This window comes from Myxocyprinus asiaticus, chromosome 50 (assembly GCF_019703515.2).
Source record: "Myxocyprinus asiaticus isolate MX2 ecotype Aquarium Trade chromosome 50, UBuf_Myxa_2, whole genome shotgun sequence".
Lineage (NCBI taxonomy): Eukaryota > Metazoa > Chordata > Actinopteri > Cypriniformes > Catostomidae > Myxocyprinus > Myxocyprinus asiaticus.
Window position 1 is genome coordinate 22,517,055 of NC_059393.1, and position 15,144 is coordinate 22,532,198.

The 15,144-nt window shown below is 37.1% G+C and overlaps 2 protein-coding genes and 2 pseudogenes across 2 annotated transcripts in view; 1 reads left to right on the forward strand and 3 right to left on the reverse strand.

Moving 5' to 3' along the window:
* LOC127438849 (uncharacterized) overlaps positions 1-15,144 on the forward strand; it is a 687,566-nt gene that overhangs the window by 222,151 nt on the left and 450,271 nt on the right. The gene's annotated exons all lie outside the window — the stretch shown is intronic.
* Positions 163-1,389, reverse strand: LOC127438916 (G-protein coupled receptor 55-like; annotated as a pseudogene).
* LOC127438837 (platelet-activating factor receptor-like) lies at positions 5,904-8,295 on the reverse strand. Its single transcript, XM_051694747.1, has 2 exons — positions 8,016-8,295; positions 5,904-7,197 (listed from the first exon to the last, which is right to left on the reverse strand). The coding sequence occupies exon 2, from the start codon at positions 7,188-7,190 to the stop codon at positions 6,261-6,263; it is 930 nt and encodes a 309-aa protein (XP_051550707.1). The 5' UTR covers positions 7,191-7,197; positions 8,016-8,295; the 3' UTR covers positions 5,904-6,260.
* On the reverse strand, positions 8,302-12,234 carry LOC127438917 (G-protein coupled receptor 55-like; annotated as a pseudogene).

The window sequence follows — 15,144 nt, forward strand, 5'->3', positions numbered from 1 at the left end:
AGTGTGACAGTGTTTATGGTACATATGGCAAACATTTGTATTTGTGCACACCAGACCAGCATGGTTTAAGACCTGGCATTAAAAACTTATCCTACATGGTCTCGCTAGTATTCTCAGTAGCTAAGGAGCATTTTTATTCCATAGATGGAGTACAAATCCAATCCTAAAAATAGGAAATACCCAAGAAAGGGTTCAGCTGCCACACTTTAAAAAGCTACAAAAAAAAAATAAAAAATACAAACAGCATCACCAGTAGAATATTGTATTACAAAAGAATAGAAAGTAAGTATTTATTTTCTTTTTTGAGTTTTCTCCTAAATCAAATCTGGGGTGCAGGCTAATACAACATTATAACGTCTTCGACCGAATTCATCTTTTTTCCCTATATGCTTTTTGTATTCATTAGAACACCAAGACATCCTTAATAGTTCTATAATTGGTGCATCTTTCCAGGATAGCCCAAATTACCTGTTTATCGGGTTACAATTTATAATTAGGCTAATTTCATTAATAATAACATTATAAAGCTTAACAGATCATTAATTAATGTACAAGTCATGAAACAATATTTTCATATTTGTTTTTGAATGTACATGAATTACTCTTGTTTTATGCATTATATAATGTTTGAACCAATTAAGTGTTAGCAACTATGGTCACTATCATGTAGACAATAAATCTCACTAAGGAGAAGCTATGCAACTTTAAGATCTTGAAGTGAAACTCGCTTATAATTAAGTTCAAATTCATCGTTTCTTGTTTGATTCATGCAGCACATATTCCATGACGTTTTGGTTGCAAAATAATAACTAAAACTGTCCAACCCACAGTTCATACTGAAAATACACATAGCACCATGCACAAAGTTGTGCACCAAAAACTGCACATTGCAGCTGTACTTATATCTTGCATTATGTACTTGAAGAGAAACCCAAAGTGGACTGGGAAAAAGCATATGAGAAAAACAACCAAACTGGTCACGATGATGAAGATGCATTGGATCTTGTCATTACGAAATCTGATGCGCAACTGTTTTCGTAGTGTATGAATAACGGAACAATACAGCATCATTAAAAGGGGCAAGAGGAATTCAACTTTGTTCAACACCAAAATGAAGACCAGTGGTAACTCCACGGTCTTGTTCTTCGGAAAGCACTTGATCGATGCATTATGTTCAGAGTCGTCCCCATGGTGGAAAGCAGCACTGAAAGTGCAGTTGACTACCCATATGAGTGCACAGACCACCAGAGCTCTCCTGCAGGAGAGAACATCTCTCAACTTCATAGGGAACTTGATGGCCACAAAATGAACAACACTTACAGCAGTCACAGTGAAGATGCTAACGTGCATGTTTATGTAATAATCTGGCCCCGTTTTTTTGGAGGGCCAAACGATTTACTTATTTATTTGTAGCAACTTGTTGCTCATGATTTTTGTTTACAAAAAGTTGTAGAAATACACCAAAAATTGTGCAAATGTCACCGGTCCTACTCAACCCACTCTGAGTGGGATTTGAACTGGCGATCCCCAGCATGGGAGTCAGACAGCCGCTAACCTCGTTCGAGAGTGAGGATTACACACCACACAGCTATCACGTACTAGCTGGCTCCCATTACACTCACCCCCCAAAACCTCACTCCCATCCGGGTCACGGCACCACTGTAACCGGTCCTGCTCGACCCGCTCCAAGCGGGATTCGAAACGGCGTCAGCCAGCATGAGAGGCGGGCGCGCTAACAAGGAGGCTAAAGGCTACAGCTTGTGCACCACTTGAGGCCAGGGGTGTGCAGTTTACACATATCGCACAGCTATCGCTTACCAGCTGGTTCCCATTACACTAGCACACGTAAATCAAGTAGATGTCTGTTTTAGGTTTTTTTATGTTTTATTTGGAAAGCATTGCACTGTAATCAACTTCTGCTAAACATCTTAAAAAGATCAGATTTACAAACATTCTAAATCATAAACGTCTCAAAAACAACTGCTGAATGTCTTATCAACATCCGAGAAGAAACGTCTTCTAAATGTATTGCAGATAAACACACATCAAATAGACGTCTGGGTGATGTACGTGCTATCAGGGTAGCAATATCCCACATCCAACTTAAAATGGATTGTGGCATTAAACAGATTAGTGTGGATGTGGTCTAAAATTAATGAGCAGTGTTGGGTAAGTTACTCTAAAAAAGTAATTAATTACTAAATAATAATTACATCTTCTACAGTGTAATTAGATTACTGTACTAATTACTCTGTTTGAAAAGTAATTGCATTACTTATTACTAGTTACTTTCAAAAACCCTGATCAACCTCGACCAGATGAAAAATACAAGGATAGACGTGAAACTGTTCTTTTAATTCTTTCAAATAAATCATATAAAATAAAATAAATTATTCATGAAATGGCCAAAGAATTTAAGACTAATATCAGATGTTAAATTTCGATTTTAAATTCACTATTGTTTTATATAGAATTGTTCTATAGTCTATACAGTATTTAACACAATTACATCAGAAGTAACTGTAATTAAATTACTGAAAAATTAAGAGTAATCCCTTACTTTACTTTTTTCAATGAAAAAGTAATTTAATTACTGTAATTAATTACTTAGTAATGCATTACACCCAACACTGTTTCCAGTCACTTTATTAATGCAAATTGTTGCCAGTGTGAATGCAATTGAGCAACATGTAGCGGCAACCAGGGATAACGAATATACACTACTATAACAGTCAGAATGTATTCAGGTGTGCTAGAGAAGTCTTCATTTACTGTTTTTGCTGAAGCATGCATGTTCATAACAGGAATTTCATATCAGGCGTGCACCATTTCAGATTTCAAATTTTCAACGACAACACACCTACACACAGTCATGTTGTTCTGTTTTCACTAAAGCTGTAGTAATGCAAAACGAGAGTTTCTTTCCACATGTATATGTCATATTATAGTGTTACAGCTTACCCAGATATTGGGCTAAGTTGTAGAAAACTCTTAAAATTACCAATATTTTCAGTAGATTTGTTAGTAATATTTTCTGTAGACAAATGCAATTACTTTGTGTTAAAATAAACCCAGTATAATGCTACTTTATCATTTTGTGTAGATGTTTATAATGACACATTACTGTAAATGTAATATATTTGTTAAGAATATTAGTGTATCAAATATTTCAATGCTAATATGACATATTTTATATAATAATATACATCATTTAGACAGTTTTTTGTATAAGATTGAATATTTATTCGATGCACTATTGTATTTATTGCTGTTACAATGAACATTAACATGCAATATGTAAAATATGGATATTGTAAAGTGTTACTGAAAAAGGCATTTTATCACAAGTGAAACCAACATAGAAATACATTTAGCCATACAAGCAACAAACATGAAATTTGACAGCCTTAAGAAATTTAGGAATAAAGGATACCTGACCTCAGAGATGCCAAATACAAAAAGACATACCTTTGCAAGTGCACAACTAGAAGAAAGAAGTGTATGGGGTTAGAACTGTTTCCAATTAACATAAAAATGGAAAGAGATTCACAAATAAATGTAAGGAGTTTCATAGAAGTTAAATGAAAAATTAAACCAAATTATTGCCGTAGCAGATCTTGTGCACTGTGTAATATAGGGTATTCATTTATGATTTGTGCTCCTAAGATCATCTAATATGATTCATGTTTTATAAAGGCATCTGTACTACTGATCTTTTGTAGTGTGTCTGTTTGGATCTGCCATGTAACATTAAGAGTAAAGGTTTTGATGACACATACATACATTTCCATTGAATAGCTAGGAGTTTCAGTCAAGAAACTTGGTTAGAATTAAAATAGCAGACTCATACAGTCAGCCAGGTTAGCTATAAAGCTAATGATCAGGACACTCTACAAATGGACAATTTTCAGCTGTCGACATTTAACAAGACACTACACATGTTCAGAACTGAGAGAAAATGATAGGAACCTTAAATCACAGTATTCCTCTGATGGCGTCTGTTTCTTAGAGTTTGCGGCCTTGGAGCTTATCTCTATGTGCTCAATTCCATGCTCATGAGAGCGCTGTGATGCTGGTCCCGCCCTGATAGTAAAACGAAGTGTGATTGGTTGAAGATAGAACATGCTTAATTTTACATTTAACGTGCTTTGGTTAATTTTGGTAAACTCCTTATATTTATTTGTGGATCTCATTCAATTTATTTGTTAACCATTTTTTTTATTTGTGAATCTCTTTCCATTTGTATGTTAATTGGAAACAATTCTAACCCCATAGAAGCGTGATCTTATCCTAAACCCCTCTCCTAAAGCAGGTAAACCTTCAAGATTTTGATTGGATTATATAACATATTATTTACGAAGTTATACTGTAATATATATATATATATATATATATATATATATATATATATATATATATATACACACTTTAACAGGTGTATCTTGCAGAGGGGTGAAAGTCAGATTTTCAGGAAACTCTCTCAATAGGTGTTGATGAATTTCTCGCTCTTTGCATTGTCAGAACATTCTGAATCATTTTAACGAATCGGTTCATGCAAATGAACCAACTCACCGTTCGTTTGAGTCACCACTCAAAAGTGTTATCCCAGAAGACATTTCACGTTTTCGATAATGTAGTTAAAGTAGATAAATAAGTATTTGTTTAAACAATGCCTTTTCAATCGCTTTTCTACTAGTCGTTATCGGTTTTGTTTAGTGTAAATGTATGTTCCATTTGGGATGCTGTCACTCTAAGACGATTTTTCTGTCAGGTAAACTTTCCCACATGCTTGAAATAACGTTAGAAACCATTCATTTTAGTGTTGGTTTAAATGATTCGATGACTCATTCAAGTCATCGCTGACAAATGCTCTCAGAAGTCCCCGAGTGGCATTTAACCTGTAATACTTTTAAGAGTAAAATAATTTTTTGATTAAATACTGATGATCACTATGTTCAAAAACACGAACTGTGACCAATATTACATTTGTAACTCCCACAGTACTCCCTTGCGGTCGAGTGATTCACAACGCATTGTGACTCGGTTGACCGAATCATTAAAAAGAATCTGTTCAAAAGAATGATTCGTTCTTGAATCGAACATTACTAGTCGCTGTAGTTCAACATTTTCAATGAAAGCTACCTCAGAAATGTAGAGATTTTGTCAAACTAAAATGGAAAACTTTTTTGTGGATTAAATTGTGATGTTAACAGACAATGTTCTCTGTCTGTTAGAATTTGTTTTAAAAAAAACAATTGGTTTTTGAATCATCAATCATCACTAGTCGCTGAAGTTCGACATTTTCTATGCAAGTTAACGCAGAAATGTAGAGGTTTTGTAAAACTAATGTAAAACACTGAGTTGATTAAATTGTAGTGTTAATAGATGATGTTCTCTGTCTGTTTAGAATCCAATGTATCATTTTGCAATCTCTAATAGATATATTGCAAACTTAATATAGCTGAACTTTCCAACAGTGGAATTAGAAACAGTAACTGATACCAAGATCATCTCCGAGATGTTTGTTTTTATATCTTTTCATCTGGAAAGCATCACATTCTAATTAACATCTGCTAAACATCTTAAAAAGATCAGATTTACAAACATTCTTAATCATAAACATCTCAAAGACTTCTGCTCAATTTCTGATTGATCCGAGAAGTCTTATAGACATATTGCAGATGAGCAAACAACCTAAAAATGTCTTTCAGATGTAAACGCACACATGAAATAGATGTCTGGGTGATGTACGTGTGCTTCCAGCCCTGATATTACACGTACATCACCTAGACGTCTATTTGATGTGTGTGTTTACATCTGGAAGTCATTTTTTAGGTTGTTTGCTCATCTGCAATACATCTATAAGACGTTTCCTCTCTTTTGTCTTTGAGACGTTTGTGAATAAGAAGGTTTGTCAGTCTGATCTTTTTAAGATGTTTAGCAGATGTTAATTAGAATGTGATGCTTTCCAGATGAAAAGATCTAAAACAGTCATCTCGGAGACATACGTGCGCAATCTGGGAGGGATAGTAAATAATCGTCACAGTTTCCTAACTTCACAAGGCATTTCTTGGTGTAGTGATCAAAGAATCTTGTAAAGACTAGGCTGGTAAATTTAGAAGGTGCGTGTTCAAAACCCACAAGGGGTGCCGCTTTTAAGTTTGAGTGTTCAGAGAAGGTGACCAATGTGTTGGTTCATCCCAAAAGTGTAAAATCTGCTTTAAATTTGCAACCTCTTATTATGCATTTCACAAGAAGAGCTATGAATTGCGTTTGAGGTTTGGAGGTGAGGTATAATCGCATTCATTTCCTTCCTTTCTTGTTTGATTCATGCAGCACATATCCCATGATGTTTTTGTGGCAAAATAATAACTAAAACTGTCCAAACCACAGTTCATATTGGAAATGCAGAAAGCACCGTGCAGAAAGTTGTGTGCAATAAATTGCACGTCGCAGCTGTGGTCTTTGGCCATGTACTTGAAGAGATATCCAAAGTGGATGGGGAAAAAGCATATGACAAAAACAATCAAATTAGCCGAGATGATGAAGATGCATTGGATCTTTTCACAACGAGATCCAATTTCTAATTGCTTTCTGAGAGTATAGATGATTTTAATGGTGCAAAACAACATGATTAGAAAGGGTAAGAGGAACCCCACCATGATCAACAACAGAATAAATAGCAATGACAGCCCTTCCTTTGTCCTCTGAAAGCACATGGTTTTGTCATTATCAGAGTCTTTCACAAAATAAAAAGTGCTGAAAGAGCAAATGACGATCCATATGAGCACACAGACCACCAGGGCGTTCCTACAACAGAGAATCTCTCTCGCCTTCATCGGATACTTGATGGCCACAAAACGCACAACACTTATGGCAGTCATGGTGAAGATGCTAACATAAATGTTTACGTAGTAAACAGACAAAAGAAAATTGCACACTCCCTTTGGATACGTCCATGGGATGTTGTAGTAATGAATCTTGATGGGCAGTATCACCAACACAACACAGTCTGCGATGGCCATATTGGTGATGTAGATCTTCATGTAGTTCCACTCTGATCTGGGACGGCGGCAGAACATCAGTAAAACGTATATGTTCCCCAGCATCCCCAGGATGAAGGTGGGAATAGATGTGGCTTTTTGTAAGTTAAGGATCGGGTCGGTAACATAAACTGTGCAGTTGACCATCTTGACCCTGCGCGTAATGAAAGTGGATAGCTTTAAAACCAATAGAGTATAAACCCACATAACACACGAACATCTCAGAAACGTTTGTTTTAAGTGCTTTCCGGATGAAAAGATTCACAATCTAATTAACATCTGCTAAACATCTTAAAAATATCAGATTTACAAACATCCTAAATCATAAATGTTTCAATGACATCTGCTGTAAGTCTTATTGGCATCCGAGAAGAAACATCTTATAGACCTATTGCTAATGAATGCAGTATTTTTAGGTTGTTTGCTCATCTGCAATAGGTCTATAAGATGTTTCCTCTCGGATGTCAATAAGAATTAGAGCAGATGTGAAAAACTGAGTTTAAATGCATTTGGCTAAGGTGTATGTAGACTTCTGACTTCAACTGTAATAGAGAGGGGTGGTTAGTAGACTAAGTCTGAGTTGAGTACAAGTCAAAAACAGAAGAAAAGAAAATCTTGCACCATGCAACTTTATATTCTAATCTAAAGTAATATATCAGGGACAGAAAAGTTTCCCTAACTAAAGAATCACCCTGTGTATGCACATAAGCAGTATTGAACAACATGTTTTTGAATGCTTTATTCACATTGCTGCTGTATTAATTGTCGGGAAAAGCTGACACATGTGCACCAGTGTTACCAAATTCAATACCTTGCCAAACCAACACATAAAATCGACTTTTTTTCATGCAAGAAACGTGCAAAAAAATTCGATATTAAACCTGCACATCCTAAAGAAACTTAAAAATATTAATATAACTTCAGAAAATAAGGATATCTGATTTTGCTTGGTCAAAAAATACAAAGACAAACCTTAAGTGTTCACGTGCACGACCAGAACAGAGCCTGTGTTCTTGCTGAAATCTCCAGAGTGTGGTCTGTTTCTCCACCAGTGGAAGAACTCAGATGTCCCCAAGGTTAACACCACATTATATAACTCTCGCAGTATATGCATATCTATGTCTTCAGCTGTCTGGTTCTGCAGAAAGTGACATATCAAAGTTTCAGGAAATTCTCTGGAACACTACAATTTGAGGAAGGGACTTCGTGTTGGCGCACGCTTATCAATTTCTCCCGATGTAGCGCTGGGAGGTCTGACTCATTTGAGCGACTCGTTCGAATGAATCGTTTCATTGGAGTCGTCACTCAAAATCAGAAACAAACTGAGCTTTATTGCCAAGTATGCTCGCACGCAGTGGGAATTTGTCTTTCTGGCAGAAGCTTCCACTACAGCAACAAAACAGAATAAAAACAGAATAAAAACAATTGAATAAAACAAGATAAACACACGCACAAACGCCCAATAAAACAAGATAACGTATATGCAGGTGCACAGTAATGTGTAAGGGGATGTTTCTTAGTGTGTGTGTGTGTGTGTGTGTTTTTTAGATAAATTGCTGTGACCTCACTCCACCCCCTGTATTGGGCTGTTCGATTCCTGAAGAGTCGATTCCAGACTCATTTATTCGATTCTTTTTCGATTAAAAAAAAAAAAAAAACGTGAGGTAAAGTTCAATCTCATAATAAACAGCTCACTACAAAGTGTTCTTTGCACTATTTATAATAGCATGAATGACATTTACTATTAATAGGTCCATTCTAAAGTTAAATCAGAGCCTATACGCACATACCCAGATAGCAAAATTTGTCTGGCCCACCTCTGGGCCGCATCCTTGCTTCAGTTCTGGCCCAGTTCTGGCTGGGGCCCCGGCCCAAAACTGGCCCACATGCTGAAAACATTTATTTGATTCTTTTTCGATTCCAAAAAAAAAAAAAAAAAAATGTGAGGTAAAGTTCAATCTCATAATAAACAGCTCACTACAAAGTGTTCTTTGCACTATTTATAATAGCATGAATGACATTTACTATTAATAGGTCCATCCTAAAGTTAAATCAGAGCCTATACGCACATACCCAGATAGCAAAATTTGTCTGGCCCACCTCTGGGCCGCATCCTTTCTTCAGTTCTGGCCCAGTTCTGGCTAGGGCCCCGGCCCAAAACTGGCCCACATGCTGAAAACAAACACATACAATTTCCTCCGGCCCAGATGCGGCCCAGACCCTGTAAAATGACTCTTATCTATTGATGTGGCCCAGATCTGGCCAGCACACTGTAAAGTGACTTTTATTGTTTTATGTGGCCCCTGACCCAGACACTGTAAGACAGATCTAGCTGAGAGTCAGGGCCTGTATGCACATACCAAATCATGATGCTTCAATCCCATGAGATAAATTTGAGGGAAGTTTGAGTAGATGCGCCTGTATTTCCAAGAACTACCGAAAATAGTCTTAAAACCACCATGTCACCTATATTGAAATTGTCTGTTTTCACTCATGAGTTCTTGTTTAGAAAGAGGTTTACATTAGAATGTCCACTACCTTTTGTACACTGAATAAAATGTCCAAACAATTTACTTCAGCATTTAACATTTTTGTTTTTGAATTAATATATTTTAAATATAATTTTAATGTAAAACTGTGTAAAATGTAGGCTAATTAAAAAATAAATATATGCAAAAGGTTTTAAAACACAGAAAAAAATGTTGAGAACGAGTAGAGAAGCGTTAGATTCTCGCTTTTATAAGTGCGGCACATTGATCAAATAAACTTTAACATACAGATTTATTGATGTGAACTGGGAAGCTGGCTCAACTCTGCATCTCCTTGTTGTAGACTTGTGTTGTAATATCAGGGAAGTTGTTATTGTTTGCCAATTTACTGTCACAAATTTGGCATGTTACTTGATTGATTAGTACCGGCAGACTATCCAGGTCTGGAAAGCAGATATGTTGAAGGGCTTGTGTGATAACTTCATAAAGATGAATAAAACGGAGCGGAGTCAGACTGATGATCGTTAAGATGCAGTCATTTTATAATCATTTTATAAATTGTATTAGTGCTGTTAGGCTTGTAAAATAAATGTGCAGTAGTTCAGTGGTCGAGGAAATTAACAGTCCAAAAATATCAACCAGTTTTCCCAAAGGAATCGACTCCAGCTTTGGAGTCGATTTTTTTGTTTTTTTGGTGATATTAATTTAGGTTGAATTATTGGTTGTATGGTTGGAGTGGGACTCCATTTCATCCAGCAGAGGTTAATGGGCCATGCTCACCAGCCAAACCTTTACGCCCTGGTTAACATGCCTACAATCGCATAACTTATAAATCTATGTCAGGATCGGCATTGTGCCGCGGGTGCTGTCGATTGAGCTTGGCTTGTATTGAACCCGGAATATACCTTCAAAGATGTATATATAATAAAAATAAACCTACATCATCCTACATAAACATCGAGGTTCATATTAAAGACTGGCAAGTTAGCAGTTAGCTCAATATTGTTAAAACCTGGTTTAATATTGTATAATTTTTTTTAGGAGATATTAATAAACTATCTCAACATTTGCAAGAGTAGCCTGTTTAAATGATGTACGCAACGTAGATCTGAAACCCTGTTATAATTGCATTCATATTCTTCCCTTGATAGCATACATAGGCTTACATCACTCACACGTCTAGAGGTTGACCGATAGTGGATTTTGCCGATACAATAACAAAGATGGTTGGAAAGGCTGCTAATCGATTAATCGATTAAAATGTATTTATAGAATGTCGAAAAAATTTCTTGTTCTTTCCTTACTGTGGCGGGAACAGACAAAGTGTCCTAAATGAATAAAATCCCAGATGCAGTTTATTGTTCAACCACAATCCCCAAAATAACCAAGATTTGGTGCATAACGTGGGACTTTTAAGTATAAATATGTCCGAAACACACAGGGAACTCTTACTTTGAAAAATAAAATAAAAATGATGTAAAAACTATCGCATAGATTTTTGCCGATAACGATAGTTCCAAAAAGCAACTATCAGCACAGATTAATCGGTAAAACCGATATACCCCTCTACCTCTACACACGTCTATTTGATATGCATGTTTACATCTGGAAGAATTATTATTTACGTTGTTTTCTCATCTGCACTACGTTTGTCGTATGTCTCGGGCGACAATAAGACGTTCAGCAGATGTCTTTGAGACGTTTTTGATTTAGATTGTTTGTAAATCTGATCTTTTTAAGATGTTCAGCAGAGGCTAATTAGATTGTGATGCTTTCCAGATGAAGAGATGTACGTGTGCTCTCTGGGTCATTTCTTGTTTGATTCGTGCAGCACATATCCCATGATGTTCTGGTGGCAAAATAATAACTAAAGCTGTTGAAACCACAGTTCATTTTGGAAATGCAAAGAGCACTGTGTAGAAAGTTGTGCGCAAAAAGCTTATTGTAGCAATTGTAAGTTATCCTCTGGTTTTGCATACTCGTATTGCACTATGTATTTAACGAAATACCCAATGTGGACTGGGAAAAAGCATATCACAAAAACCATCGAATTAGCTGCTATGATGAACATGCATTGGATCTTTTCGGAACAAGACCCAATGTCTAACTGTTTTCGTAGATGACAAATGACTCAATACAACATAATTAGAAGGGGCAAGAGGAACCCAACTATGACCAACAGCAGGAATGAAATTCAATGAAAATGCTTCCTTGGCTCTCTGAAAGCACATGGTTTTGTCGTTATCTGAATCTTTCACAAAGTATACTGGGCTGAAACAGCAGATAAGCACCCAGATGAGCCCGCAGACCACCAAAGCGTTCCTGCAAGAGTGAATCTCCCTCGACTTCATGGGATACTTGATGGCCACACAATGCACAATACTTATGGCAGTCATAGTGAAGATACTCACATAGAAGTTCACATAATAAACGGACAATGAAAACTGAAGTTTTTTTTATTCATTTTCCAACTGGCAACTGTAGTAATGCATCTCGATGGGCAAGATAACTAACACAACACAGTCTGCGATGGCCATATTGGTGATGTAGACCTTCATGTAGTTCAACTCTGATCTGGGACGGCTGCAGAACATCAGTAAGACGTATATATTCCCCAGCACCCCCAGGATGAACGTGGGAATAGATGTGACTTTTTGAAAGGCTATGATCTCCTTGATAATGCTGAGAGTGCAGCTGGCCATCTTCACCCTGTGCATAATGAAAATGGAGTATAAACCCTGATAGCACACGTACATCACCCAGACGTCTATTTGATGTGTGTGTTAACATCTGGAAGATGTATTTTTTAGGTTGTTTGCTCATCTGCAATACATCTATAAGACTTTTCCTCTCTGATGTCAATAATTGATTAAGAATGTTTGTAAATCTGATCATTTAAAGATGTTTAGCAGATGTTAATTAGACTGTGATGAAAGATCTTAAAAAGACACGTCAGCCCAGATAGCACAAATACTCCAGGTCTCCAAGATGTCTGTTTTAGATCTTTTGATCTGGAAAGCATCACAATCTAATTAACATCTGCTAAACATCTTAAAAAGATCAGATAAATGAACATTCCAAATCATAAACGTCTCAAAGACATCTGCTGAATGTCTTATTGACATCTGAGGGGAAACAAATACAATACATCTACTAGACATATTGCAGATGAGCAAACAACGTAAAATAGATGTCTTCCAGATCTAAACACACACATCAAATAGACGTCTGAGAGATGTACGTGTGCTATCTGGGAAGAAAGCAAGTAAAACATATTTAACATAAAAAGTTTCATCTATGTCAGGAAGTAACTAAAGAAGCAACAAAATAGTCCAGCTTTTCTAGATGTTTTCCCATTTTCTTCCTTCAAGTGGCGGTGTAGAGCATGGTAGTGGTGGTGTAGTGGACTAAAGCACTGAACTGGTAAGCAGAAGGTTGCTGGTTCAATCCCCACAGCCACCACCATTGTGTCCTTGAGCAAGGCACTTAACTCCAGGTTGCTCCAGGGGGATTATCCCTGTAATAAGTGCACTGTAAGTCACTTTCGATAAAAGTGTCTGCCAAATGCATAAATGTAGAGCGAACAAATGTTAGATTTGTTTAATGTCATGAATTGTGACCATCTTCGCAATCAAGCAAACTGAAGTATGAAAAATGTACACGATTCATTCACTACGTTAAAGGAATATTCCAGGTTTAATACAAGTTAAGCTCAATCGACACCATCTGATGCTTTAATTGCAAAAAATAATAATAATAATTTTTTACTCATCCCTCATTTTCTTTAAGCAAAAATCGAGGTTACAGTGAGGCACTTACAATGGAAGTTAATGTGTCCAATTTTTGGAGGTTTAAAGGCAGAAATGTGAAGTTTATAATTTTTATAAAAGTACTTAAATTAAATCTTCCTTTACAACTCGTGTACTATTTGTGTTGTTGAAATCATCATTTTTGCGGGATTACGGCATTACGTAATCATGGTAACAAAGTTAAAAGTTGGATCAGCAATCAAAACTTCACACAGAAAAGGTTAGCAAGTGATTTTATTACACTAAAATCATAAACACGCATTTTTTTTTTTGCATTTCATAGCTACACGTTTGCAACGGAGTATTTGAACGCTTTCAGATTGGCCACATTCACTTCCATTGTAAGTGCCTCACTGGGACCCAGATTTTGTTTTTAAAGTGGGACAAGTAAAAAAAAAACTTGTGGTAATCAACATAATGCCATAAATGCTGTCGATTCAGCTTAATTTGTATTGAACCCGGATTATTCCTTTAATGTAAATGAGCCAATTCAAAACAATTTACCAATTCAAATCCAAGGTTACTGTAAAGTTACTATAGTAAAACCATGGTTAATTTTCTTATGAGACAAATTTATCTAGATATTTGTGAGAATGTGTTAACATTACTTGAAGAGGCGTTTGTTCTTCGCCAAATTACAGTCATCTCAAAAGTTAATTTCAAAATGTGCTGTTAAAACCATTTCTTAAGGAATACAACGGACATAAACTCACATCCTTGAGGTAGTTGTAGTCTTTATTTAGCAACAAGGATATAGGGCTTCTAACTGAACAGCACTAAACTCAGCAAAAAAAAAGAAACGTCCTCTCACTTTCAACTGCTCTTATTTTCAACAAACTTGAACATGTGTAAAGATTTGTATGAACAAAACAATTCAACAACTAAGACATAAACTGAACAAGTTTCACAGACATGTGACAAACAGAAATTGAATAATGTGTCCCTGAAATCCAAAAAATCAAAAGTAACAGTAAAGTTCAAAATCAAAAGTAACAGTCAGTATCTGGTGTGGCCACCAGCTGCATTAAGTACTGCAGTGCATCTCCTCCTCATGGATTGCACCAGATTTGCCAGTTCTTGCTGTGAGATGTTACCCCACTCTTCCACCCAGGCACTTGCAAATTCCCGGACATTTCTGGGGGGAATGGCCCTAGCCCTCACCCTCACCCTCCGATCCAACCCCTCACTCTCCGATTCAACAGGTCCCAGATGTGCTCAATGGGATTGAGATACGGGCTCTTCGCTGGTCATGGCAGAACACTGACATTCCTGTCTTGCAGGAAATCATGCACAGAATGAGCAGTATGGCTGGTGTCATTGTCATGCTGGAGGGTCATGTCAGGATGAGCCTGCAGGAAGGGTACCACATGAGGGAGGAGGATGTCTTCCCTGTAACGCACAGCATTGAGATTGCCTGCAATGACAACAAGCTCAGTCCGATGATGCTGTGACACACCACCCCAGACCATGACGGACCCTCCGCCTCCAAATCGATCCCGCTCCAGAGTACAGGCCTCGGAGTAACGCTCATTCCTTCGATGATAAACGCGAGTCCGACCATCACCCCTGGTGAGACAAAACCGCGACTCATCAGTGAAGAGCACTTTTTGCCAGTCCTGTCTAGTCCAGCGAAGGTGGGTTTGTGCCCATAGGTGACGTTGTTGCCGGTGATGTCTGGTAAGGACCTGCCTTACAGCAGGCCTACAAGCCCTCAATCCAGCCTCTCTCAGCCTATTGCAGACAGTCTGAGCACTGATTGAGGGTTTGTGCGTTCCTGGTGGAACTCGGACAGTTATTGTTGCC